This window comes from Furipterus horrens, unplaced genomic scaffold, assembly GCF_987537825.1.
Source record: "Furipterus horrens unplaced genomic scaffold, mFurHor1.1.pri manual_scaffold_2, whole genome shotgun sequence".
Taxonomy (NCBI): Eukaryota; Metazoa; Chordata; class Mammalia; order Chiroptera; family Furipteridae; genus Furipterus; species Furipterus horrens.
The window spans coordinates 23,155,797-23,181,993 of record NW_028327172.1 but is presented as its reverse complement, the minus strand read 5'-3'; the positions used below and the strand labels follow the sequence as shown (position 1 = coordinate 23,181,993).

The following is a 26,197-nucleotide window of genomic DNA, read 5'->3' as shown; positions in this document are numbered from 1 at the left end:
TGAGTAACATATAGCCAAATTTATTTTATATACAATGTGGAAATTGTTTTGATGTTCATAAATTACTTAGCATATTGATACACTCTGGATCCCCTATTCAGTGGGCACACAGACATGTAGGAAGTACCCCTGACCAGTAGGCAAAGTCTATATCTTTGGATTTTAGAGACAGCTTAATAGACGGCTGTTAACCAATAAATATGAAGTGATTCAATATTTGATATACCTAATAGAAAACCATGGTGAATTCAAAATATTGTATAATCTTTTTATCTATTTTAAAATTGTATAACTCACCATTAAAGAACAGGCAGTTATTAAATATAATTAAATTGCAGGCATTCACACAACAGATCAAAGGAAAGCATTCTCAGCAAGTGAACAAGATACTAGTGAGACAGCTACAGGAAATTTCATTGGGGTAGGAGTGGATTTTAGGAGTTTCTTTTAAGCATTTACTTTTAGAAGAATGATACCAGCATACAGAAATGCCTCTAAAAACAAAGACAACTGCTTTTTATCTGTAGTTGCTTTCTTTGTCCCCAGGTACACTCATTGTAAGTAAAAGTGCGTGCTTATACTACCAGGGCCATACTCTTACTAAATTTGGTTGGAATTCCAGGTGTCTTTGACCCAGGAAATGGCAATGGAACATCAACACAATGCAGTTATGTTGTATGGTTATTGAAATATTTTAAAGTAATTCTTCCTTTAAGATACTTATTAATTACTATGTTGCAAGCAAATAAAAATCATATGACTAATAGCCCCTTACATTTGGATAGAGCTTTATTTTTAAAAGTACTTTTAGCCAGATCTGATGTTATTGGTATAACATCCTTCTATTAATCTGTTCCGTATGCCATCACAAAATTCCACAGAGAGGTAACTTAAACAACTGAAATTTCTCACATTTCTAGAGGCTCAGAAGTCCAGAATGAAGGTGCCAGTTCATAGAATTCCTGTTGGGGTCTCCTGGCTTGCAGACAGCCTCCTTCTAGCTGTGCCCTCCTGTGATGCCTTCTGTGCACACACATGGGGACCCATCTCTTTCTTAGGAGGTCACCAGTTCTGTCAGGCTAGGACCCCACTCTTGTAACCGCATTTAATATTAATTACCTCCTAAAACCCTTATCTCTAAATACAGTCACATTGGGGGTTAGGGTTTCAGCATATGAATTTGGCAGAGTGGGAGGTGGTCACAATTCAGTCCTTAACAACTGAATTTCTGAAGTAGATAAGTGAGAGATAACTTCATATATCTAGGGCTAGAAAGGTACTAAAATAGTAGAACTAAGATTCAAATAGTTATTTTTACTCAGCTCTTCCTTCCTTAGATACAGATATGGTTTATCTGACAAAAAGTGGATTATCCTGTCTCACAAAAAAGGTCACTAATCACAAGGAATCATCAAAATCAACTTCATGATTTTGCATGTTACATATCTGTGGTAAATGATAGATTTTGATTGTTAAAGTTTATAAGAGGTGTGTTCTGGAATTTTTAGTCAGCTGAAGTCAGCCTTAAAACTGCTGTCAAAAGTAGTAAGCTAAGCCCTGGCCAGTGTGGCTCAGTTGGTTGGAGCATCATCCCATAATGAAAGGTTGAGGGTTCAATTCTGGTCAGGGCACATACCTAGGCTGTGGGTTCAATCTCCAGTCTGGGCAGGTACCAGAAACAACCAAATTAATGTCTCTTTCTCACGTCGATGTTTCTCTAGCTCCCTTCCTCTCTCTCTAAAAGCAATGAAAAAATGTCCTTGGGTGAGAATTAAAAAAAAAAAAAGGTAGTAAGCTGAGTTTTAAAATGGAAAGTAAATTACAATTATCCTGACCAGGCTGGAGTTGCCTTTTTAGCATTCTTCATGGTTGTGATTAAAGTATCAAAATTAAGTGTCTCATTTTATATTTTACAGAAGATGATCTAAGAAATGTGGGACCAGTAGATGCTCAAGTGTATCTTGAAGAAATGTTCTGGAACGAAGGTGGGACTTCTTTTTTCTCTTGATTACAGTAAAGGAAAATATTAGGGATTTTCTATATGGGAAAAAAAAATCTCAGGATATTTGGAATCTTAAAAAGAAATATCTTGGCTTTTGATTATATATGTGGGTGTTTTTTTCCTGGAATATTTTCGTTTCATTCTAAACTTCAATTATTGATGTCCCCTATATGACTCATTTCTAGTTATTTTTCTATTCTAATTAGATGCTAGGTATATAAGGTTTTATAAGGTTTCCTTCTTTTAAACTACTTTGGTTTTTGGTTTACTCTCCATGTAATAGGAGAAATGAAGTTAAAGAAGGTAATTTTTTTCCTTCCAGCCTATGTTGACATTAGAGATGAATTTCCATTCATTCCATTGTTTGTTTATATGGAATCATAAACTGTTAGGGCAGGCCTTTCAATGTTATATTCTTGTTCTTGAACTTGATTTTACAGTCACTTTTTGACCGTGTCTTAGATGTAAAATGAAAATCTGTCACTCCCTTTCACTGACCATGAGTCATGTTTTGTTTTGTTTTTTCACTTTCTCATTACTAGAATTTTAAAATCTAAATCATTTCATTTCACTACTGTGGATAATTCTGTGAGTTGCTCCAGCAAGACGTTAAGTTCCTTTTTCTGAATAGAAGCTGTGAGTTCCACACTTCTATGTGTCTCTGGTCAAGTGAAGAAATCTTGCTATTTTCTAGAATTCTTACATACTTCTAACCCTATAACTTTATTGTTCGGCCTGGGATACAAATTCCCTTGAGGTTTATAAAATGTTACTAATGAATGTGAATAGGTAGAAGATAAACAGCCCCATCCTTCCTAAAACCAAGTTTAATGAAAAAAAAATTTTTTAATGGCAGATTCTTAACTTAGCGCTCTTAGGAAGTTGGGTATATTGACTCTGACAGGGGATCACGTTTTTGCCAATGGGCCACTCTGTTCCTAAAGTGCCAAATGAAATCCTAGAGTAGACATTCTTCCTTGCATGGAATAAATGGAGGACAAGGTTTTGTGTAACTGGGGTTCCCAGGGGTTGACACAATTTCATGAGCTTAAACGAGAAGAGCTACTGCTGTGCAAGCAGAATCCACTAGTGGCACAGGCTTTCACTGCTAGATCATGAGGGGCACAGAATATGTCAGTCATCAGGGAGACCTGCCCAACTCAATAAACTTTTTGAAAATACCGTATTGCTACCGTATCAATATGTGTATGTGGGTTTAATCTCTTACTAGACAAACTAGTTCTTCTTGCTGTAGTTGATGTGACTAGTATATTTTGTTTACTTTTGCTGATAATGTGAATAGTTAAAACTGGGTTTCGTCATTTTTCATTTTTGCCATTTGTAACATTTAAAATATATAATAATAATTTAAGATTTTTTTAAAAGAAAAAATAACTAGAAGCATCTGTTCAATCGACATATATATGAACTTTCTGATACAAGAGAGAATGAATGCTAAGATATTGAAGGAAATATACAACATGAAGTCATCAAGTGTTATCAAAATGTGTTACTGTCCTTGACACTTCCTAAAGTAAATTTGTCAATGAAGAAGATACAGAGGAATCCCAACCACAGCCAATAATCAGTTATAAGCCACTATAGTTATTGTTAAAACTACAGGATGTCCTTAGATGCTTATTTAAAGTACAGGTCTGAATAGTTCTTATCCTTATGAGAAAATACTAAGCAACAGTTGCATGAAGCCTTTATTTTTGCAAGAATATTTAAAAACGAGTCACGTAGGTTTTACAATTGAGTTTTCAATTTTGAGTTGTTTTTTTGCAATTGAAAAGAGCATTCGTGGCAGGTGAAATTAAATAAAAAGCGGATCAACTGGGCAAGTAAAAAATTGTTTGAAGATTTCTTCACAATCTCTTTCAGAATAGCCTTGGAAGGTAATGATTTAGAACAGACGAGTCAATGAAACGCTACATGGTAGACATGACCAGATTTTCAGCTTCTTGATCCAAGGATGGTTGAAATGATGCATTTTATTATGCTTAAAAGGCATACCTGGAGAACTCTGGAGAGACCGCAGTTTTAAGCTTTCCCTTCCCTTCACAGCTAATCTCATATACAACTTGGCCATTTTGTCTTCATTCATTATATTTAAAATGATGATTTCTGTGAAGATATCACTTAGTTTAGTGATAGAAGAATAATATAAGAAGAAATTTAACCAAAGATGTGAGTTTTTCGTGAGCATTACCATTTGGAATCATCTACGACGAAACTCCACAGTACCCCATGGTGGCCTCTGCATCATTTACTGAGCACATGTCACCTCAAATTACTTCTCAGTGTTCACTGAGGTGGTAAAAAAACAAGAGGGAGATACAGCTTAAGAAAACCAATGGCCAGATATGTACATTTTAGACAATTTAATAATAAAACAAGTAACTATGAAAGCATGCTCTACGATAACATGTATATTGGCTCAGACAGGAAAGGTGTTAGCATTTTTTAATTAAAAATTAAATTTTTTTCTGGTGGAGAAAAATAGCATTGTGGTAAAAAAAATAAAAAGCAGGGTTGAGTGAATGAAGACATGTTCTCCTTAATGATAGGAGAAACATATAAAGTTGGTTCATTTAATTGCTAGTTTTTCCAAGGCCAGACTTGATTAGAGAACAAAAACAAGGCTGTTAAGTTTGTTTCTTTTCTTTTTTCTTTTCTCTCTTTTCTTTTAGTGGCATATGTTGCGATCTAAGTGTTTAAAAAATGAAATTTGAGAATTGAATGAAGATGCCTGATTTTAAGAAATCATACCTTGACTTAGTTCATTTATCTGTATAACAAATTATGACAGTAGTAAAATAACATAATCAGTAATTATTTTTAACAGTCACTTCTCAGTGACAGTAAAATTGAATGACCAGTAAATCAGGAATTCTTTCAGTTAAAGGACAGAAGCATTTCAACTTCCCAGGAAAATGACAGACTTGATAAAATTTCCACTTTAGTGGGCTCAGTGATACACTGAATTGCCTCCTTTGGGCATCTCACTTCAGTGATTGCCCTTTGGTTCTCAAATCATTTGTTAACAAATCAAACAGGTACACTCACAGGAAAAAAAAACACCATAGTGTGTGTTTATATAAGAGGTCTGTCTAGAAAGTATCCAGCCACATAATATGAAAAATAGAGACATTTATTGAAGAAGATACAAAAAAAGAAACACTGTACATAGGACAATGACGCCTCAGTCCCCTTCAAAGTAGGCACCTTGGGACCTCACACAGTTCTTCCAATCACCATCAGCTGCCCTGTTGTATTTTCCTGAATCTTGTTGATGGTCTGAAATCTCTTTCCTTTCAAAGGTGATTTTAGTTTTGGGAAAAGCCAGAAGTTGCAGGGCACCAAATCTGGGCTGTAGGGGGCCTGAGTCACCTGCGTGATTTGATGTTTTGCCAAAAATCTCTGCACGAAACGTGATGCATGAGCGGGTGCATTGTCATGATGAGGATGCCAATCACCAGTTGCCCATAGCTGTGGCCTTCTACGTCATACTTATAGTTTCCGCAGAGGAATGTTCAAGCTTAACACTAAATTTGATGCAGATCCATTGTTCTACTCTCGCTCAGTCATTTTGAATGCGATGGCCACACAGTACACATGCTCACTTAATGGCGTCTACTGCCCCCACTGACTAGTACAGTGAAGTCGTCATTGTTCAAACATGTGCATTCCAGTCCACTCTCCTTGGCTGCCAGGTTACATTGATATTGCACAAACCATTCTCATTATAGGAACAATGGCTGGACTTTTTAGTAACAGTGGACACACCTCTTATTTGAGTCAAGATTCTTGAAATAGTATGCTACCACAACTGGTATAATGAAATCTTGAATTTGATAAACAGCCAAGTTAGCAGTTCTCTTTAAAAGTAAATACTCCACGCAGAAAATGCTCTTTAACAGTAAGGTAGGGTTTGTTTGTTTTTTCCTTTACAGTAATACTTTGGACACATTGTTGAGAAGAATGGGAAATTTATATAAATCTTAAGAAAATAGAAGACTTCAAATAAATTTCCTGGGTCACTTCTTAAGCATCTGTTGTCACCCTGAGATCTTTGGACTTACAGCTTCAGTCCATCTCCTTTACAGATAAAGATTATGTAATAGATAATTTTTAGAAACACTGCCCCTATATAAGAAATATTTTCAAGTTCTCATTTAATATATCTTATATTTACCCAGCTGCTTTCTTTTGTTCTGCAATTTCTGTGGAGTAAATGCATTTTGTGTGTGCGTGCGTGACGCTATCAACGCTGGCAAGCGTGTGAAACATGTTTTTGCTTTCTCTGCAGATGAGCAGTCCTTTTCTCTGAGTTGCCGTTGTGGTGGAAAATACAGTGTTTCCAAGGATGAAGCAGAAGAAGTTACCCTGATTTCTTGTGATACCTGTTCACTAATTATAGAACTGCTTCATTGTAGCTGAAATTGTCCACTAAGTGGAATCCTTTAACTGTATATTCAGGAAGGTGGAAGAGAGTCCATTCCAACTTTGTCCATTCAAGCAACTGTATAAAGCTGACCAAGAAAAGATTCTCTCTTTTTTTGTCAGCTCTATTATTTGCAAAGATGATATGCAAAGTCTGCCCCAGATTAGTAGAAAATTAATTTAACTCTTTATTTATAAGTTATATTTACAGATCACCAGAAAAGGGATTTAGATTATAAATTATATTTAGCAAATTCCTATTTGAGAACTTTATTATTGATTTGTTTCTTTAAATAAGCATGTCTCCTTTTAATGGGTCACAGTATCATCATATCCTTATACAGTTACTATGTTTCTGAGGTAACATGATATTTCTAGCTGTCAAAGTTATAGGCCTATTGTACAACTGTCTCGAAATCTCAGGTCATTAGAGTTAAATTAGAATCTTTTTATTTATTTATTTTTTTAAATTGTTTTTCAATTACAATTGTCCTGTTTCTTTCCACCCCACCCCCCAGCCCCACTGCTTCTCCCACAGTCATTAAATTAGAATCTTTGAGAGTAACATGTGAGGCCAATTTCGCCCATAATGAAGCCTGAATATGGACATACATGGGTTTATTTCAAAGTGAATAAAGAAGACAGAGTGGCATCTGTACGAAGAATAGCTTTGGAGTCAGAAGACTTGACTTCAGTCCTGACACTGTATTTCCAATTTCTTCATGTGGTTATATTAAAGGGAGTAAGCATCTTGAACACTGCCATCTTCAACTTTAAATATAACTTAGAAAATGGTAGCTTTAGATGTGAAACAGGTGCATTACTTTCCTTTTGTTTTTTTTTAATTTCTGTGTACCAAGATATAGCACTAATGCTTATATTTGTGAATAAGGGACTCTTGCATCGCTAGTATGATGAAATGGATTTTTCTACTGTATCATTATTGTTACAGTACAATAAAGATTTTATTTTTCTATACTTTTAATATTCTGTGTATAGTATAAGTCAGAACTCACTTAAAAATTGATTTAAAAAGGAATCCTTTTGGGCTTGCTGAAACACTCTTAGTTTCAAATGAGTGAGCCAAGCTTGTGACTTAGCAGCTTTTTATTGGGTTGAGCTCTTGGTATTTATTGTTGGTTTGGACTTTGAAGACTAGTTTTCTAATCTGACTTGTAAATAAATGTAGCTAATGTATAAAGTATTCATGAGGAAATTACTTTTCATTATATAAAACTAAAAATTCAAGTAAAGTTGTCATCCAGGTTTCCCCCTAAAAATATTTTTATATCTATCATAAAATTTAGATGATTTATTTTGGATTACTTTTATCCATATATTTGGAATTAATATATTGTAAAATGGTGTTACTTGTTCTTTGTATTTAACAATTAAAAATAACAAACTGAGTAGCAAATAGTTTATTAGTAAGTACATGGTTTCAGTGGCAATAATAAATTCACTTGAACAGAAGACAATAATCAAATGAAAAGACTAAATGCTTGCTAATCATCAGAAAATCTGTGGCCATTAGGGCTATCACGTAGAAATCCAAAATCACTCAGAGGCCAAATCTGTAAAATCAAAATGGGATTGAAGACAATTAATGTAAGTGATATTATATCATCATCATATTCCTTTTTTTCATTCATCCCTCTCTCTGTGCCATATAATTAAACACTTTCTCCTTATTCTTCACTCAATAACAAATTTCCTACATCAAAATACGCCTTTAGAAAGTAAATTTTTATGTGTATATGTATTTAAACTCAACATGGGTTTGAACTGTGTGGATCCACTTATACACAGATTTTCTTTTTCAATTAATATACAGTTGGCCCTCCGTGTGCCCAGGTTTCTAACAGTGGATTAAAAACACTACTTTTGATCCATGCTTGGGATTCCGTGGATATAGAAGGCCAACTGTATGCATTGTTCTATGTGATTTTCTAATATATAAGGGGCTTGAGCATCCACAGATTTGGTATCTGCAGGCTTTCTGGAACAAGTACCAGGTTCTATAGATAAGTTTGGAGGGAGTCAAAAGTTATCCAAGACTTGCAACTACATGGGGGTCAGTGCCCCTAACCACCCTGTTATTTAGGAGTCAACTGTATATATGCGTGAATGTGTGTTTGTGTTTTCTTTTACTACCCTCAAAGTTAACTGTAAACCTAACTACTTGAATATATGCTTAAGTGTAAAGAATCCTGTAAATTATCCCCAAATGTCTGTGTCTGTTTTTCTCCTTACTAATTGTGACAAAAAGGAGAAACAGTGAAAACAATCATTCTTCCTAAGAACCATGTATTTACTACAGCCATGATAAGTGCATTCCTCACTGTACTTAACTGGGATATCCCTGCATAAAGATAGTTTGCCTCTAGACTGCTCTTCTGCAAATGCACATTAATAGAGTCTCAGGATATGAACATGGTTGTACAAGATGTACGAGATAGAAATTTTTGGACATTTAAATTAAGGCATCTTATGCTATAATACAACTAAGGTTGTTTGAACTTTATTATGCAAACAAACAAAAAATATTCTCTATTACTTGTCTCAGTGGGAGGAAGGATTAACGTTTATAGCTATAAGCCAACATTTTCACAACTGTTATTGCAACAGTTAAATCACTGACAGCTTGAAGACTTCAAAGTTCATTTTGAAAGAAACTTCTTTGCAACTCAGAGAAGAAAGCCTACATTTTAAGCAGAAAACAGTACCTTGAAGAAGATACGTCCTCTTATTAGTCCATATGGAATAGGTCCATAGTATCTGGAATCTGTAGAATTCTTCAGATTATCACCTTCTAACCAAACATGACCCACTGGCACCTGGAATTAAAGAAAGCAGCCCCTTTAAAAAAGAAAAAAACAAATTTGGGTACTACTATAAATAAAAGGTATGTCTTGTGCAGGCAGGGAGAAATGTCCTAAAGTTCTGTTTTATAAAAATACATGCAAACCCTATGATTTCATTTTTGCACAATACAATAACTTTAAATATTAGAATATTAAGGTTTCAATTTTTAAAGACCATTTTTTGTTTGTTTGTTTGCCGCATGGTTCCCAAACATTAATTTGTTACACAAACCCAAAACTGAGGGTATAAGAGATCAAAACAGTGTGACAGGGTCATTAACTTAATAGACTTCAAAAAGAGGTCATTAGGATGCTGACTGAAAATGTGCCCGCCTGTCTCAGTAACAGCATAAGCAGGGTAGCTACTCATTCAGCAACATCCTGGGGCCAATACCAAGGCCAGACCTATTAGACTGTTCATGATGAACTAAATGGTAATTGATTGTGACATCAATTACAAATAATCTCATCATTTTATTGGAGTTGGCTTGTCAGAATTCTAATTAAGATCCCTGTTCTGCCTTTGTACAGGCCATATCTTTAATGCATTATACTTCAATAATGACCACCAAGAACTAGAAGGACCTATTATAAAACCATCAGTTGTAAAATTAATGATGGTAACCTTCTAAATGAAGAGACCCTAGTTCCTATATGTCCTGTGTATTAACTGATAAATAACATAAGTTTAAATTTTTCTCAATGACAAGCATGTTTAGAACAGAACATGTTTCTTAAAAAAAAGGCCTTTGATATGAGACATTTGCTCATTAATATTTGTTCAGCATAAACTTAAAAAAATTACAGCAACAATCCTTAAAATTGCATTTTAAGAGTTTATTTTATAGTTTTTGTTGCCTAATAAAGTTGAATTATATTGCCCAGTCCAAAATGATCTGTCAGGAAGGATTTTCACTGTTCTTTAGACTGGCTATTACATGAGAACTTTGTGTGAATAAAAATAGTCCTATTCGGTTTAATAAGAAATGGCTGCAATATTTTAAAATGTCACCAGTTACTTTTCTAATACTTTATTTTTTTAGAACAGTTTTAGGTTCATAGCACAACTAAGAGGAAGGTACAGAGGTTTCCCATACACCTCCTGTCCCCACACATGCCTAGCCTCCCCCATTATTGATATCCCCCACCACATTTGTTAATAGTCGGTGAACTTACACTGATCACCCAAAGTCTAAAGTTTACCTTAGTGTTCATTCTTGGGGTTGTACATTCTATGGGTTTGGGCAAATATATGACATGTGTCATTATTATAATATCATACTGCCCTGCGAGCTAAGTGTCGCTGGTTCGATCTTCCAGTCAGGGCACATCAGAGAAGGAAAACTCTGACTCCAAAAAACCTCCGCTGCCTTGCGGCATACCTCTTCAGGGGAAAGGCTAAGGGAGTAAACCCCAACAGAAAATCCGGAGCCGGAGTCCCTAAGGCGGTTTGACGTTGTAGTCAACACCGGCAACTCCTGCGGCGCACCTGAAGCCAAGCTGTATTGACTCCGTCTTTCCCTTGGACCCTTCAGCTGCGAAGAGAGGGGGGGTCTGCTGCATGGGCAACAGCAGACCCTCCATATCACCCTGCCCAGGCTCTGTAGCTTCAGCTTCACTGGAGAGGACACTCCAGCGTCATCGCAAGATGTCGATTCAACACGGGAGGAGACAGATACCGTGTCACTCCCGAGTCGGACTGCACAGCCATTCTCGGCGGTGCAGATAGACTCTTAAGAAGCTACACCATCGTCTCTCGAGACGGACGGCTGCCGACGATACTGCCCTAAAAACACTCTGGGATCTACTTATTTCTCCCCTCCCATTACCATTTGGAAAAATAAATTTATATAAGCATATAAAATTTTAATTTTATATCAGAGCTTACATAATGTTGGAATGTCTTATATAATGTAGAAATATCTGTCAAAAATGAATCATGTTATTTTTATTTAGATACACTAAAATGTACCACCTACCACAATCAAGATGAAGAACATGTCTATCATGCCAAAAAGTTCCTGTTCCTGTCAGCCCCCACCCCTACTCACAGTCCCAGGCAGTCAGTGATCTGTTTTCTGCTACCAGTGACTAGTTTTACCTATTTCTGAATTTCATATAAATGAGATTCTGCCTGGCTTTTGTTAAGCAAATCTTTATGATTAATTCATGTTGTAGTATGTATCAGTCAATCATTTCTTGTTACTGCAAGTAGTAGTCCATTGTAAATCACATTTATCCATGACCTTATTGATGGATATTTAAGTTGTTTGCAGTTTGGGGCTCTTACAAATAAAGCACTATGAACATTCATGTACAAACTTATTAGGGCAGAATTTCTAGGTCATAAGTATATACTTAAAATTTTCCAGTGAGATTATACCTTTTTTTTTTTTTTTTTGCGATTATACCATTTGACACTCCAACAGCAATGTATGAGTGTGCCTGTTATTCCAAAACCTTGATATTTTCATTTAAAAAACGTTTGCCAATCGAGTCAGTTCCTAGGATCACACTGTGGTTTTCATTTGCATTTCTCTGACAAGCATTTTTTCTTGTGCCTGTTAAGTATCTTTTGTGAAGTGTTATTAAAATATTTTACCCATTTTAAAAATGGGTTGTTTTTCCTTTTCTTCATCTTGAGAGTCTTTTATGTACCTTGGTTAAATGTCCTTTGACAGGCATTAGAATATTTTCTCCCCATCCGGGATCTTTTGTAGTTTCTATCTACTATAAAGACCATACAATGTATTTTTAAGCTCTAGAAATTTCACTTGGTTCTTTTTTATATTTACCACATCTTTCCTCATTATGTTCACCCTCCAGATCCTTGAAAATACTTAGAAGTGGTGTTTTGGAGCACATGTCTGTTAATTTCAAGATCTCTTTGTCATTCATTTCTGGATCTACTCAACCAATTTTTGTCCTGGTTATGGGTTACATTTTCCTAATTCACATATCTAGTAATTTATGATTGAGTTGGACATTCATTTGTTGAGTGGATTTTGTTGTCTTTCTTTAAAGTAGGTTAATGTTGAAAAGGTCTGTTTGTTTTGGGGGAGGTAGTTAACTTAGCTGTGGGCCAAGCCTTGTTTTAAGCTTGTTAGGCTGGGCCTAGCTCACACCATTCTCTTTTGCCCTACTATTGGACATGATATTCTGGGGTCTCTACCGAATGCTCTGGATATTCATGAGATCTGTCCACTCTGGCTGGTCAGAGTTCAAATGGCTCTCAGCCCCGTGTGAGCTCTGGGAATGACTCAGCTTCCCACTAGTTCTTTGCTCAGTCTCTGACATTTCACCATAAGCAGGCACGCTGTAATACACATTCAGCCCGAAAGCCGAGAGAATACCTATGCAGATTTCTGGAGATCATCCTGTATCTATCTGTCTCCGCTGTCCCTGATGATTCCATCCAAAAATTCCAAGGACTTCAACTTCCCTCTACCCTAATCCCTTGTCTCTTCAGCTGAGCAAGGCCCCTGTGCTTTGTTTCCATTTTCCCTCAGCATGCCTCCTGCACACAGCCCTGAGGCAGAGGCTGGGGCAAGTACGGGGCTTGCCAGGTTCGTCTCCCCTTTTCTCGGGGATCCATCTTCTACTGCCTCCTGTCACTGTCTCAAGATAGTTGTTTCACATATTTGTCCAATTTTCTAGCTTTTTTATGGCTGAAGGGCAAGTTCAGCACCAGTTACTCCGTCACTGCCAGAAACAGATTAAAATTATCTCATGTAAAGTCTTTATTATTTTTTTTAGCACAGTGCAATATATTATGAAGAGAATTCTTTTGGTGAGAACTAATAAAATTAGTTTACTTATATAATAATAGCTGGCTTAAAAAAACTAATAGATTTACATGAATACAGTCAGTGAAAAAAGTAAGTTACAGGGCAATGTGTATAAATGTTTAAAGAAAACTCACAGTGCTTCATGTTTCAAAATGTAATTTTTGTGACCAGTATGTTATTACTTAGACAATTTAAAATACATACACACATACTTAACATGTGTCTTAATATGCGTAGCCCTTTCAGTGATACTTGTACTTTTTAAAAAGGGACCATTGTTGAAATTTAAAGAAAAAAAATTTTTTTTTGTCTTTGGTAGTGTGGCAAGGAAGGGATCTAAGTTCCAATCCAGACAGCAGGCTCTGCTCTTTGTGTCGTACACATAAATGACTGCAATTAGCAGTATTGTCACCAGATGTCGGGGTAACTAAAATATTAGTCTAGCTAAGAAGTCGTTTATTTAAACAAATAAATTATAGCACAGTTTGGATATGGATCTGAAACTCAAAACCTGGCCTTATGGAGTGAGGCAAAGAACAAAAATGTCCTTTCTAACTAAAAACAGTTACTGTCTGTTGGATTAACAAAGTTATCACTAAATTGAAAATTCAAGCCAGATAAGAGAAAAAAATTCTATAACAATATTATGTTAACAAAATATTAACATGGAATAGTAGATTAAACTATATTTTTAAATGTTTTTTTTTAAAGCTACTATAACTTTCCAACTAAAGTAGAACAGGTCTTCAATAAATGTTTTGCAAATGGCCAAAAATGGAAATCCCCAATTCCATGTTTTGTTCATTAATTCTTATAACCAAAACTTTTTAATAGAAACTTTTCCTTTTTATAATTCTGTAAATCTGCCATCATAACTCGAATGAATACATGAGACTGATTAAGAAAATACAGATATATTTTTACAATGAGTGCCACATAGAACATTTTACTTTTTCTCAAATCTGAATTTTCCCAGGGTCTCAGATACAGCTAACTTTAGGTCTAAATTTGAAAGCATTAAAAGAACCCTTAAGTCATTCTTGTTTTTCCTTTCTACGTCAGAGGTTCACTTCCTGAGCTATGCTAAAACCTAATCTCAGGGCTGGACAAAAGAGTCAAGCCTCCAGTTCTCAGCTATACTTACTGAGGTCTAGTTAAGTGCCTCTTTTACACTACAAGCAACAAACAGAATTGCCTCATGGCCTGCGGGTGTCCATTTAACAAAAGAGGCTTTTGTGAACCAACCCACAGGTGCTACCTTTCTTGATTCAAGTGAAATCTGATGAAAGAATCCCCAATATCAAATAACACATTCACTATACTATAACCAAACTCATTTATTTGATTAAGCAAAGATTATCTAATTAAAAGTTTTGACTGAAGAGTAAAATATTAGTATTTTGGACCTTTCAAAAAGAAAAAGAAAAGCCTAATAAGAGATTTGATTTTAATTAACCCTTTGTTTGCCAGATATTTTTAAATTTACAACCAGCAAAGGTAAAGGTGGGCACTGGCCCTACAACTGCTTATGCCTTTTTTTTTTTTTTTAAGATTTAATTTATTTATTTTTTTATTTTTAGAGAGAGGGGAAGGGAGAAAGAGAGGGAGAGAAACATTAATGTGTGGTTGCTTCTTACGCAGCCCTAACTGGGGCCCTGGCTTGCAACCCAGGCATGTGCCCTGACTGGGAATTGAACCGGTGACCCTTGGTTTGCAGGTCGGTGCTCAATCCACTGAGCCACACCAGCCAGGACAGCTTATGCCTCTTTAATGGTTCTTCTAAAATGTGAGTGAAAAGTAAACAACAGTTTATTGTTTATTAATTATTGTTTGTTTCTTTAATGTTATTAAAGAAAAGTAAAGGGAAGGAGAGGGGCAGAGTTTTTGGAATCCTTTTTTGACATGATTATTTGTTTTCCTTTTCCTTAATTAAATAGGAAGAGGAGAGGTACACATTTTATGAAAGCAATCAGAAAGCCTTCTTTCTTTTTGGCAAAGACAAAGAGGATAATTTCCCTGCCCAGGAAAACATTTCATATACTTTCACATGTCATTTCAGTCTAACAATTAATTCTCAAGTAAGTTTTTTTATGTTACCATCTTTCAGGTAAGCAGTATCAAGTCAAATTACTATACCATTATGTGGTTAATGCATATTCTGTTTAATCCTGACATATAACCAAAATGTAGCCATGGTTTGATACTAAGCAGACAAACTATTGGAGAGAACATTTGGAAAATGAAATTATGTAGTTCTAAAAGAACCTCAGAAAATCCAGTGTGTGTGTGTGTGTGTGTGTTTGTTTTCACTAAAGTAACAGCAATGAGAAACACCACCAGTGAATAAATGGTTGGAGTTTACCCTTCCTATAACACCAAGAAAACTATAAACAAAGACATACATGCCAAAAAGTAAAGCATTATATCTCCCCCAGAGGCAGTCAAATAGAAGAGCTTTTAAGAACAAAAAGCTGAGAAAACATTATTAATCTTTAATTTTTAAAAAATGGGAGTGTCTCAAGTGTCAGTTTTGGGTGTATCTGAAAGCAAAATTCAAGGAACGGTTTCACTAATCTTCTATTTTCATTGACATTCTCCTTGCCACAACTTCTTGCCCACATCTGTCTACCTGACTGGAATATCCAGAGTCCAGATGGCGGTCCTCCAAATACTAGACGCATGACGAAGGGATTAACATTTGTAAGGACCTGATATGAACAGTTAACACACTGATTATTTCAGTGGATACTATATGCAGTCCTCTCTTTCCTCTCCATTTAAATTCTGACATTACTATACTATCTTTATCATTCCTGGATACTGTTATTGTCCTTCCCTACTTAAAAATGGTGCCACCTTAGATTCATAGCCAATTATTGCAAAAGAGGAGTTTACACAAAAGATCCAATACGCTACATACTGAGGATAATGATTGGGGATTCTTCAAGTTCTATTTCATTATTGAGCATTACTCTGCTGAGTACGTTTAGAACTTAGTCTAAGACTTGACTTGCTCATTCTCATAGCTATTGCAAGCTAAGCTCCTTCATTTTATCCCTACATATTTAATATTATCCAGCCTGAATCGGAATCTCTGATGGGTTGTTTGGCACAGCAGCTAAAAGATAGTCTACAGTCATAGTTCTGAGTTCAAAATGTGGCTCTCCTACTACTAGTTAAGCACCTTGGACAGGTTATTTAAACCTCATCTATACAACTGAGACTAATAAATGCCTTACAGAAATATTCTGAGAACCAACTGGAATAACAGAAGTCTCTGGGCACCCAGTAAGAACTCACTAAATATTAGCTATTGTCATTAGCAGTTGCCCCAGTTTGTAAGGTGAACGATGCCGTCTGGGCTTTTTCTTTGTTCCTGACTTCCCTAGTCTACTCAGAAATTTGCGAAGTGAACTGTACTTTGTAATTTTACTTTGATTATGTTTTTATCATTTTCTTTTACACTGTATTCAATTATATATTCCTGGTATTAGCCAAGACTGAATTGAATCCAATGTAATTTAAAATGTACATTAATTGTGAATAGCTGCCATATTAATTATGTTAACTGATTTAGAGAAATTCAGTTTCAAGACCAAATCGTCCAAATGTATTACTAAAGACAAAGAGACTAATGTTTTTATCCTTTTACTAGAAATCTTCACCAAGGGATGTATATTATAGACCAAATGCTTAGGCTGTCCCTTATGAAGCATTCACATCTTTGTAATTGGCTACCAACTAGTTAGCGGGTTAGAGGAAGGGGAAAGGGTTGCACCTGAAGGCAGTAAATAGGCCCTTCCCTCTTAGCAATCTGATTGTAATGTCCTACTCCTAAAGAATTCTTTCCCTAATAACAATAGATTATTTTACTGTCTGATTTCTTCTCTCGTTCTATTTATAAAACAATGTTATACCTCGTCTGTTTTTGGATTAGTATTTAAAAGAAGCATCTTTTTATGGTATTTCAAGACTGATCTCTGTACTTTCATTTTAATATAACATGATGTATACTCTGGTTCTCATATTCTAAAAGATGAACCTAATGTAATGAAAGTGTATTTCACAGAGTAGTAGGATAGTGTTAAGCATGTAAGTAATTAGTTTTTCCCATGTCTAAATGGTTGGTAAATCAGATGGGTACTGTACAAAATATGTATTAAAATGTTTCCACCAAAAATTTGATTCCTGGGACTTAAAATAATTCTTCCCAAAGTCAAAACTCATCCTTATATGGATTTATTTCTAAAGGCAACTCTCTGTAATTCTTTTCACTATTCTGTGGCCTCTATGCCTAACTGCTTCAGAAATTAGCTAGAAATCGATTTACAACTGAAATGGTATTAGAAGTAGAAAATCAGGGGTAGAAAAGTGTCCCTACTCCAACAGTGATTAAAATATGTAGCTCATTTTGTATTGGATTTTACTAATGCCTAAAAAATAAAAGCATTGCGTTGCATGTTTTTCTTTTGACAAACAGACATTCTCTTACTTGTATTTTAGTCACCAAAACCACAATCCCACTGTTCCACATCCTAGAAAGTTATTTAGGACTAAACCGAGCTTAGTGTATACAAAATTGCAAATTAGGCAGGTGGATGACAGATGATGATGTTTGTGATGATGTAAGCTACAAAGCGAACAGCTGAACATATTAAAAAAGATTGCTCTCTGAAGGCTGAGAACATCAAAACGTTGTTTTGATTAAGAGATCATGAAAGTATACTGTGGACATCAAGGACGGAGTAGTATAGCATCCAATCATTATGCTGGGAGAGCACTTTTTCCCCACTTCCTGTAATGTAATTACCATTATGTTAATTTAAAATTAATACATTACACGCTTATTACTTATACTACCCAAAAATTGAACATATCTTCTCTTAGTTTCCCAAATTAACAGCCCCCCAGAATGCCCTATTTTAATATACCGTGACCCCTACTGCTAAAGCCAGAGGCTTGGGTCACGTTTGAGCCCTTCAATCCCATTTCTCCCAGCATCTGATCCTGTCTAGGTATTTGCTTAATCTTTCTCCAAACTTTGTACTGCTTTCCGTTCTTAATGTTATTGTCTCAATTATGTCTAGTAACTGGTATCCCTGCCTGCAGTCTCTCCTACTCCAAACCATCTTCCATTAGTCTATACTGATACCCGGGTGATCTTTAAAAACTAACTGTAAAAATGTTACTCCCCTGCTTGAGACATGCAAGAAACTGAGACATGTATTTTTTTTTTTTTTTCATTTTCATCTCTTTTCACTACCCACCCCTCCCCACAATATGGTCCAGACATAGCAACTTACTTTTGGCAGCCGCCCAAAGCACAGTGCTACACTCTCCCTTCTAGACCTGAACAGGCTGCTTGCTTTGGCTAACCCCTCCTCATCCCTTAGAACTTCCTCCCAGGTTTTACCTCTCCTCTCAGGAATAGTCCTGTCTACCCCAGAGTGGAAAACATCCTCTTGGTTCTCATCATAACATCTTGCATATAATTCTTACACCATTTTGTAACTCCTGTCTGTTCCTCCAACTTGACTACAAGCTCATACAGCTGTGCTGTCAAATATGGTAACCACTAGCAACACATGTGGCTATTTAACAAATTATATAGAACTAAGAATTCAGTTCTTAAGACACACTAGCCACATTTCCTATGCTCAGTAGCCACATGTACCTACTGGCTACCATTCTGGATTGTGCAGATATAGAACATTTCCATTTTTGCAGAAAGTTGTATTGGGTAGCACTGTAGACAGGGACTTGATCTACCAAACATGGTGCTGCTGGCGGCCCTCAAGTAAGTGCTCAATAAATGTTTGTAGAATAATGAATGTGAATAAAGAGTAAAAGGGAAGTTGTGAAATTAATGTCAGAAATGAATGCCCACCTCTATACCCTCCTGAAGGCAATACAGATCTTCTCTCCCATCCCCCTTATCCCCCAAGTCCAGGGGTTCCAGTTGCTCCTGAAGCACAGGCTCTTTAAGGAAGGTGTCTGAATGCTGGGCTTAGGTACACCTGCAGCTGGGGTCACAAGTCCACAGCAGTTTTTGCCCCTAGACCTCTTCTGACTTTCCTTACATAAGGAAGTCAGGTCAGACTTCCAGCCAAGATGGAGGTGTAGACAGACATGCTGTGTCTCCCTCCACAACTAAGAAGGAATACAACTACTTCAAAACTAGAAACAACCAGAAGTTCCAGAAAATCAAAAGTGCATAGAAGTCCAGCAAACAAAGATATAAAGAAGAAATACTCATCCAGACAGGATAACTTTGTGGCAGCTGTTCAACCTTTCTTCAATCAATTAGATCACCTGTTCAATCTGCTTCAGTTGTTGGGATGACGCTAAGCAAGGGATCATTTTTAAATCTGTAGTTTTCATCAAATAAACATGGCTTTTAAATATTAAAAACAAGTCAACCAATGTGGAAATATATAATTACATCATTATGTTAACTATTTTCATTGAAAAATTTAATCCAGGGTTTGTGTATTAAGATTGTACAAAAAGATCCTAAATTTTATTAAAATAAATATTTTAACAAAAAAAAAAAAGAAAGTCAGGTCAAATTTCAGGTCTCTTCAGAAGACAAGGTTTCTCTAACCCTTCATGATTCAGAGAGTCATACATACAATGTATAGAAAGCAGATCAGAATCTTCTGTTGATCTTAGAATTTTAAATTACTGACCCTGTAGTTTTAAGTACTTGTCTTCTTTCCTGTTGGCTCTGCAAGTGTGTTTAGTTGGCATATAAGCACTAGCCTGTGCCAAACCTAAGTGATTCCTAAATTTTCTTAAAAAATTAAAAGATATGAAAAGTCTAATCCAGGAGGAAAGCACGTATCAAGGTTAGCAGTACAATGCCTTATAATGCCAATATTTTCTTGCTAAATTATTATCTTCAGCTGTTTTATAACATGCATACTCCTGCTTTTATATCTGTTATTCCTTTTTTCCATTCTTATTTTAGAGAGAGAAGAGTTCAGCAGAATGAGAATGCTTTTATGGACTAAGATTAAACGGGTCGCAGAAACCTGTAGGAATTTAATTACCCAAAGTGGTAACACAGAACTTCATTTAGTTGCTTATTTCAAGACATTTGAACATATGACACCTACTCAAAGTAGCTTTCCAGCATACAAGTGTATCATATGAGGAAGCCACATGACACTTGGAATATATTCTCTTCACTACTGTCAGTTGGAGTCTGCTTCAGATGCTAGCAGTGAACAGCAGTGTCACAGTTTCAGTCTCAATTTCTCCCAGTTAGTGTTAGGCAACTTTAAAGTACAGAGGTCTCTTATAACTTCCAGACAGAAGTACATATAATATTTGCATTTTACTGAATTGCACAACTGCCTCCCTAGATTCACACAATAGCAATGACTTTCCAACTTTGAACTGAACACTCAAACCAACTTTGGGTGATTAAAATATTTTTAGATGAGCAGAACACATGAGTTTCAGGAAGACTTACTAATCTTTCAATAGAAACACTGATCTTCATATTTACATACAGATATGTAAGAGTGGGGACCCAAAAAAACATGAATTAATATTCTGGCGGGCGGGCCCCTTGTAGTGCAGGCTTCCCCACTAGGTGAGTGTTCTAGGAACCCATCTGTATCTGTGCACCAGCTGGCACTGTGAGAGGCTACATTCAGCTCCAGTGAATTTTTCTGAAGACCCTTTCAACCCATTTGCCCACTTCATGATGGGTGATTTATGAGCACACCTGCCCACACCGCGCTGAGTGTTCAGCAGTTTTTGATCCCATGCCCCACCGTCCTATCACCCGATCTTGCCCCCAGCCACTTTTTTGTTTGTTTCCTTGGATGAAAAAGTCCTTGAAGGGAAACATTTTGCCAATGTGGAAGAGGTGAAACAAAAAATGGTAGAAGCACTAAAAGGCATCAAAATTGACGAGTTCAAAACCTGTTCTGAGCAGTGGAAAAATGTCTTAATAGGTGTATTGCATCAAATGGAGAGTACTTTGAAGGTGACTGAAGTTTAAACATATAAGAATAAATACACAATTTTTTATAAATAAATTCTGGGTTTTTTTGGGGTCCCCCCTTGTATATATACAGTCAAACATATATAAAATAATTTCTATAAAATTGTATGAACTACATATTACTGTTTAAGATCAAATTATTCTAAAAATGTTCAGAGAACACATCAGAAAATGCTTCAGTTGTGGGAGCCTCAAAGGTGGTACTTTAGTGTTAACATCAGGAGAAAAACACCTCTGAATTGTAAACAATGAGTCAAATTTATCTTCAGAATTGTGTTAACTATAGGATGAAAAAGACATGTCATCTCCACAGTGAACTTCACTTTAGCAAAAGAGTAAACATATTTCCTCCACATCAGCTGCAATCAAGACATTAGCAGTATGCCATGATTGATTAACCTGGGAGCCGTTGCTGAGAAATGGATGTGCAGCCCAGGTTTTTATCGCTACAGTCTGCAAAAAGCAAGTCCCTTGTTTAGATATCCTTGCTGTAATAAGTGACATTATTAGGTAGTTCTTCTGTTTAAATGACATAAGGATTTAGTGTATCAACAGCTTTTAATAAACAAGCCCTTTCAATCTGATGATGATTCTCCCTACACAGACGTACTTTTTCTGTTTATAATGCAAGTGGTAATAGAAGGCCATATGGTTCTGACTTTTAGCTGAAGTAAATGACATTTAAACAAACAGAAAAACAGCATTAGGATATTCAAGGATTTGAACTATAATGTAAATAGACAGTGCACATTAGGTGGTTATTATTGTTAACTCTATAAAGTGACCATTTTTTAAATTGAATTTATTGGAGTGACAGTGATTAATACAATTATAGGTTTCAAGTGTACAATTCTATAATACATCATCTGTATATTGTATTATGTGTTCACCACCCCAAGTCAAGTCTCCTTCCATCACCATTTATCCCCCAGTGACCGTTTTCTAATGCTGTCAAATTAGTGAGATTGTTTTTTAGTTTGTCAACTAGTTTTATTTAAATATTTTCCAATATATTATAAAACAGCTTTCTTATTGGTACATTGTCCCATTTCCAAGTTCTCCTTCTAAGAACACTATACTACCTGTGCATCCTGAGAACATTTAATCAGTTATATCTGAAATGTATAACTGTCTCTATTTCTTATATTTATGCCAATAACAATAATGATGTTATAAACATACTCTATAATTCAAAAATAAAAATTAAGAAATATACATTTCTTATTCACCTACCATTACTCTGTGCTAAAAGACTAACATTGGTAAGTAATATTTCATCTTTTGTGCATAACACTGCAATCTATGGTATCAAGAACCAAAAAGCTTTCAACAGCTTGATATTTTGATAGGCTGATATTAAAAGTAAAAATATAGATTCTTTCTGATGATTACAGATATGTTTCCCTTAAAAACAGCAAAAGACTGCTATGCTCTAATCACAGGAATGTAGTGAAACCTTCATAATCATATTTCTATTAATATGTCCATTTTCAATATGGTTGAAAAACTGAAATTCAATAAAATTTTAATTTTGGAAGATTTAAAAACTGATTATTCATGTTGCAGTGAGCAACCCCTGGAAAGCAAAAGTTTACACTTAAAGGATCAGTTTACCAACTACAAGTAACAACTTTACCCGTCATTAATCTACCACGCAATAAAGGATTGAAAGAACAAAACATTGTGTAGTAGTTAATATCCAAAAGGCAATGCATTTCTACTGAAATGTAGAAAACTCTTAATACCTCACAATGTAATTAGCAGGTACTGCATGTTGCAAGGGCAACTTAGCCCTCATCACACCAAACTTTCCCTCAAATAAGAGCAAGGTAGAGCCCTAGTTCCTCAGTTCTGTTCCTTTAAAAGATTTCGTTTAGTGTATTCTAAAGTGATAGGTCAATTCAAAGCCATGTGAATTTTCAGCCTGCTTAATAAAAATGGCTGAAAAATACCATTCAGTCCAAACAGAAGTCACCTGGGGAGAGAAACATTCGTTGGCACTCTGCTGTCCTGGTACAAAGTAACAGGGACATTGCAGTTAGTAGCCCTACCATGGAACTGGCTTAGCTTCCAAGTCTTCTATGAAGACTAGAATAACCGCAAACTGGCCAGTTCAGCAGCAGCCCACGCAGTGTTGTGAGCTACAGGAACACCTATCGTACTGAAAAATAGTAACATAGTGCACTTATTTGGAAGCAAGTTTTCAGTCGAAACTAGAAGAAACTGAGTAAAAGTAGAATAGACACTAAAAGAAAACATGGTCGATCCCTATCTATATAGACACTTATCTACTCTTTAAGTATTTTTGTACCTACTAGATGCCAAATCAAAGTTTCAGTGCTGGGGAATCAGCCATGATCAGAACAGATCCCGGCCATCTGTTCCAGAGCATGAGTCAGCAAACTTTTCTGTAAAGATCCAGATAGTAAAGAGCCCAAAATCTGCACACCATATAATCTTTGTTACAACCACTCAACCTCTGCTGTTTTAGTGAAAGCAGCCACAGACAATATGTAAATGAACGAGCATGCCTGTGTTCCAATAGGATTATAAGAACAGGCAGCAGGAAGGATGACCATGTAGGGTCTTATAGGCCATCCTAAGTCCTGTGACTTTTATTATGACTGAGATGGGGAGTCACTGGGGTCTTACAACAGAAGAATGATACTATTACTTTTAAAAAGCATCCTTATTAAAAAGGATCATTTCAGCTACTATGTAGAGAGCAATCAGTGGAGGAGTCTGGAGGCAAGAAGATGAGAAAGGTGTAACCAGAGAGAGCAGCACAGAGGTTACTGCAAGAAAACTAGAGGGAGAGATCTGTCTTGCACCAGGATGGTAGCAGTGATGGTGGCAAAGAAGTGGTCTAATTCTGATACACTTAGGAGATACACTTGTCAGGATTTTCTAGTGAACTAGATGTGGGGTGAAAGATGAGTCGTGGATAATTCCAAGGTTTATGACCTGAGCAAGCCAAAGAAAGGACTTGCCTTTACTGTGATGGGAAAGTGCGTGGCAGGGGCCAGGTTGGGATGGAAGATCAGTTTACTTTTGGACATGTTAAGTTTGAGGTGACCTTTTCATATTCAAATGGACATATCAGGCAGATTTTAGATATATGATTCTGGAGTTCAGAAAGAAGTTGTTGATATATATTTGGGAATTAAGTTAGTATTTAAAACCATGAGACAGGACAAAGTCTAAAGAGTGAGTGCATATAAACAAGGGAAGAAGTTTAAAATATGACCCTTTAGTTACTCCAATGTTTGAAAGAAACAACAGAAGAAAATCAGAAGATGGAAAAAGACAGGAAGGACCTAAAGAGAGTAGTGTACCCAAAAATAGGGAAATCAAGTTTTGAGAACAGCTATTTTCAATATTAACAATTGGCCAAGTAAAACGAGGACTCAAAGTTGACCACTGGATTGACAACAGAGAAGTCGCTGGGGACCCTTGACAAGAACTTCATGAAGGGGTGGGAACCAAAGCCTAACTATAATGAGTTCAAGAGGGAATATGAAGTCCAGAGTGAAGTCAGTAAGGATGCACAACTCTTTCCTATAGAAGACGTGGTGTCAAAGGAGTTTGGTTGTTTAGATGTGAGATTTTATAGTATGTTTGTTTGCTGATAGGACTTAACTTTATTTCAAAATGCTTAACAGTACCACAATTAGACTATGGATTAAAGTCACAGCCCTGGACTATATCACACAATGACACAATGTGAGCCTCAGAAAGATGATGAAGTATTTTTCTTCATCTCTTCATTAGCTTTATAACAAAATTTTACTATATTTCCTGAGTCCTGGCCCAAATCGCCTACATTCACCTACTGTGCAAATAGATAACAGAATTCCAGTTCATTTTGCGTATTTCCTATTTGCTTAATGTTTTTACTTCCAACTAATTATTAGAGGGTTCTAGCAGTAAACAGGAATTGCTATAGTACAGGAAGGTAAGTTATTCAAGATGTTTGAGTTGAGTACAATTTGTTTCTTTTGAGAGTCACAAACTAAGCTCATATCCTAGTAGCCAATGCTCAGTCCCTAATCTAAAGAAAGAATTATTAGCCTCAATGTGATCGAAATAAAATAAGCAAAACACACTGTAATAGAACCTTGATAGGGACTGCTTAGTTTCCAGATGCTTAATGTAAAAAATAAATCATAGTTCCTAAGTGTTGTTTGCCACATACTTATAGAAATCTGGAATGAATAAAATGGTTCCACTTCACTTAACCAATGACCTGTTTATATTCTTATATGCCAGCTTAGGAACAATAGTATTTCTTTCATATGCTAAACTCTGTATTCTGGGTTCCAAATGACAATTTTGGTGCTTTGCTTTCTGAAGCACATACTTAGAGAATAATGTTTTTTGCCTGGAATTCAAAACATATTTACTATTCATCATCATTACTATGCAGTTCAATCAAGATTTGAATAGTAATGTCTTCATCTTATAAACTATGATAACTTTTCTAAGAGGATTCACAGATAAGGAGAAGAAACCCATTTCATAAAATACAGCACCAGTGTGCTTTTGAGATAGCTGAATAGAAGCACACTCTAAAGGGGCAGACCCTGCAAACAGTTTGGGTATCTCTTTAGAGTGCTCCAAACTTGGATGAACTTTTGTTATAAATCACCTTGATTAATGGAACACATTTGCTAACGTGGTTCTGTAATAGCTACACAATTCATATGGCTTGAAAAATCCAGCCTAGAAGAACTAGTGGGGGTGAGAAAACCTTCCCAAATCACTGGCTTCTTTTTAAGGACCAATACTGCCCCTGACCAGAAATAGTTCCCTTTCTTTTTAAGAATAATAAAGAAAAATATATTTTAAGAGAAGTACAATTTGATGAGATAGGAGAAGAAATAACAAAGGATAAGTAGAGGATATTATGGGAGGTGACGTAGCATGGTAAGGAGTATGGATTCCAGTTGGAGCAAGGATACTTACTTGTGTTTGAATTCCAACTGTTTCTCTCATTAACTGTTTGAAACTGGGCAATTTACTTCCCCTCTCTGTTTTTAGTATTTTATATCTGTCCAATACTACTAGAACCTCTCTCATC

At 35.9% G+C, this 26,197-nt stretch overlaps 2 protein-coding genes across 6 annotated transcripts in view; one reads left to right on the top strand and one right to left on the bottom strand.

The window, feature by feature from the left end:
• DNAJC24 (DnaJ heat shock protein family (Hsp40) member C24) overlaps positions 1 to 6,940 on the top strand; it is a 49,350-nt gene extending 42,410 nt beyond the window's left edge. The window contains exons 4-5 of one of the 2 annotated variants that reach the window (XM_090263028.1): positions 1,920 to 1,985; positions 6,315 to 6,940. In XM_090263028.1, the coding sequence (XP_090119154.1) occupies positions 1,920 to 1,985; positions 6,315 to 6,445 (197 nt within the window). In that variant the 3' untranslated portion in view covers positions 6,446 to 6,940. Of the gene's footprint in view, positions 1 to 1,916; positions 1,986 to 6,314 lie in introns of both variants that reach the window. The other variant, XM_090263022.1, reaches the window with a different exon arrangement.
• Positions 3,777 to 26,197, bottom strand: part of IMMP1L (inner mitochondrial membrane peptidase subunit 1) — a 65,129-nt gene continuing 42,708 nt past the window's right edge. For 3 of the 4 annotated variants that reach the window (XM_090262990.1, XM_090263006.1, XM_090262999.1), the window contains 2 exons: positions 9,175 to 9,285; positions 7,855 to 8,022 (listed from right to left, as the gene is read on the bottom strand). In XM_090262990.1, the coding sequence (XP_090119116.1) occupies positions 7,954 to 8,022; positions 9,175 to 9,285 (180 nt within the window). In that variant the 3' untranslated portion in view covers positions 7,855 to 7,953. Of the gene's footprint in view, positions 4,130 to 4,214; positions 4,313 to 7,854; positions 8,023 to 9,174; positions 9,286 to 26,197 lie in introns of those variants that run through there. The other variant, XR_016508179.1, reaches the window with a different exon arrangement.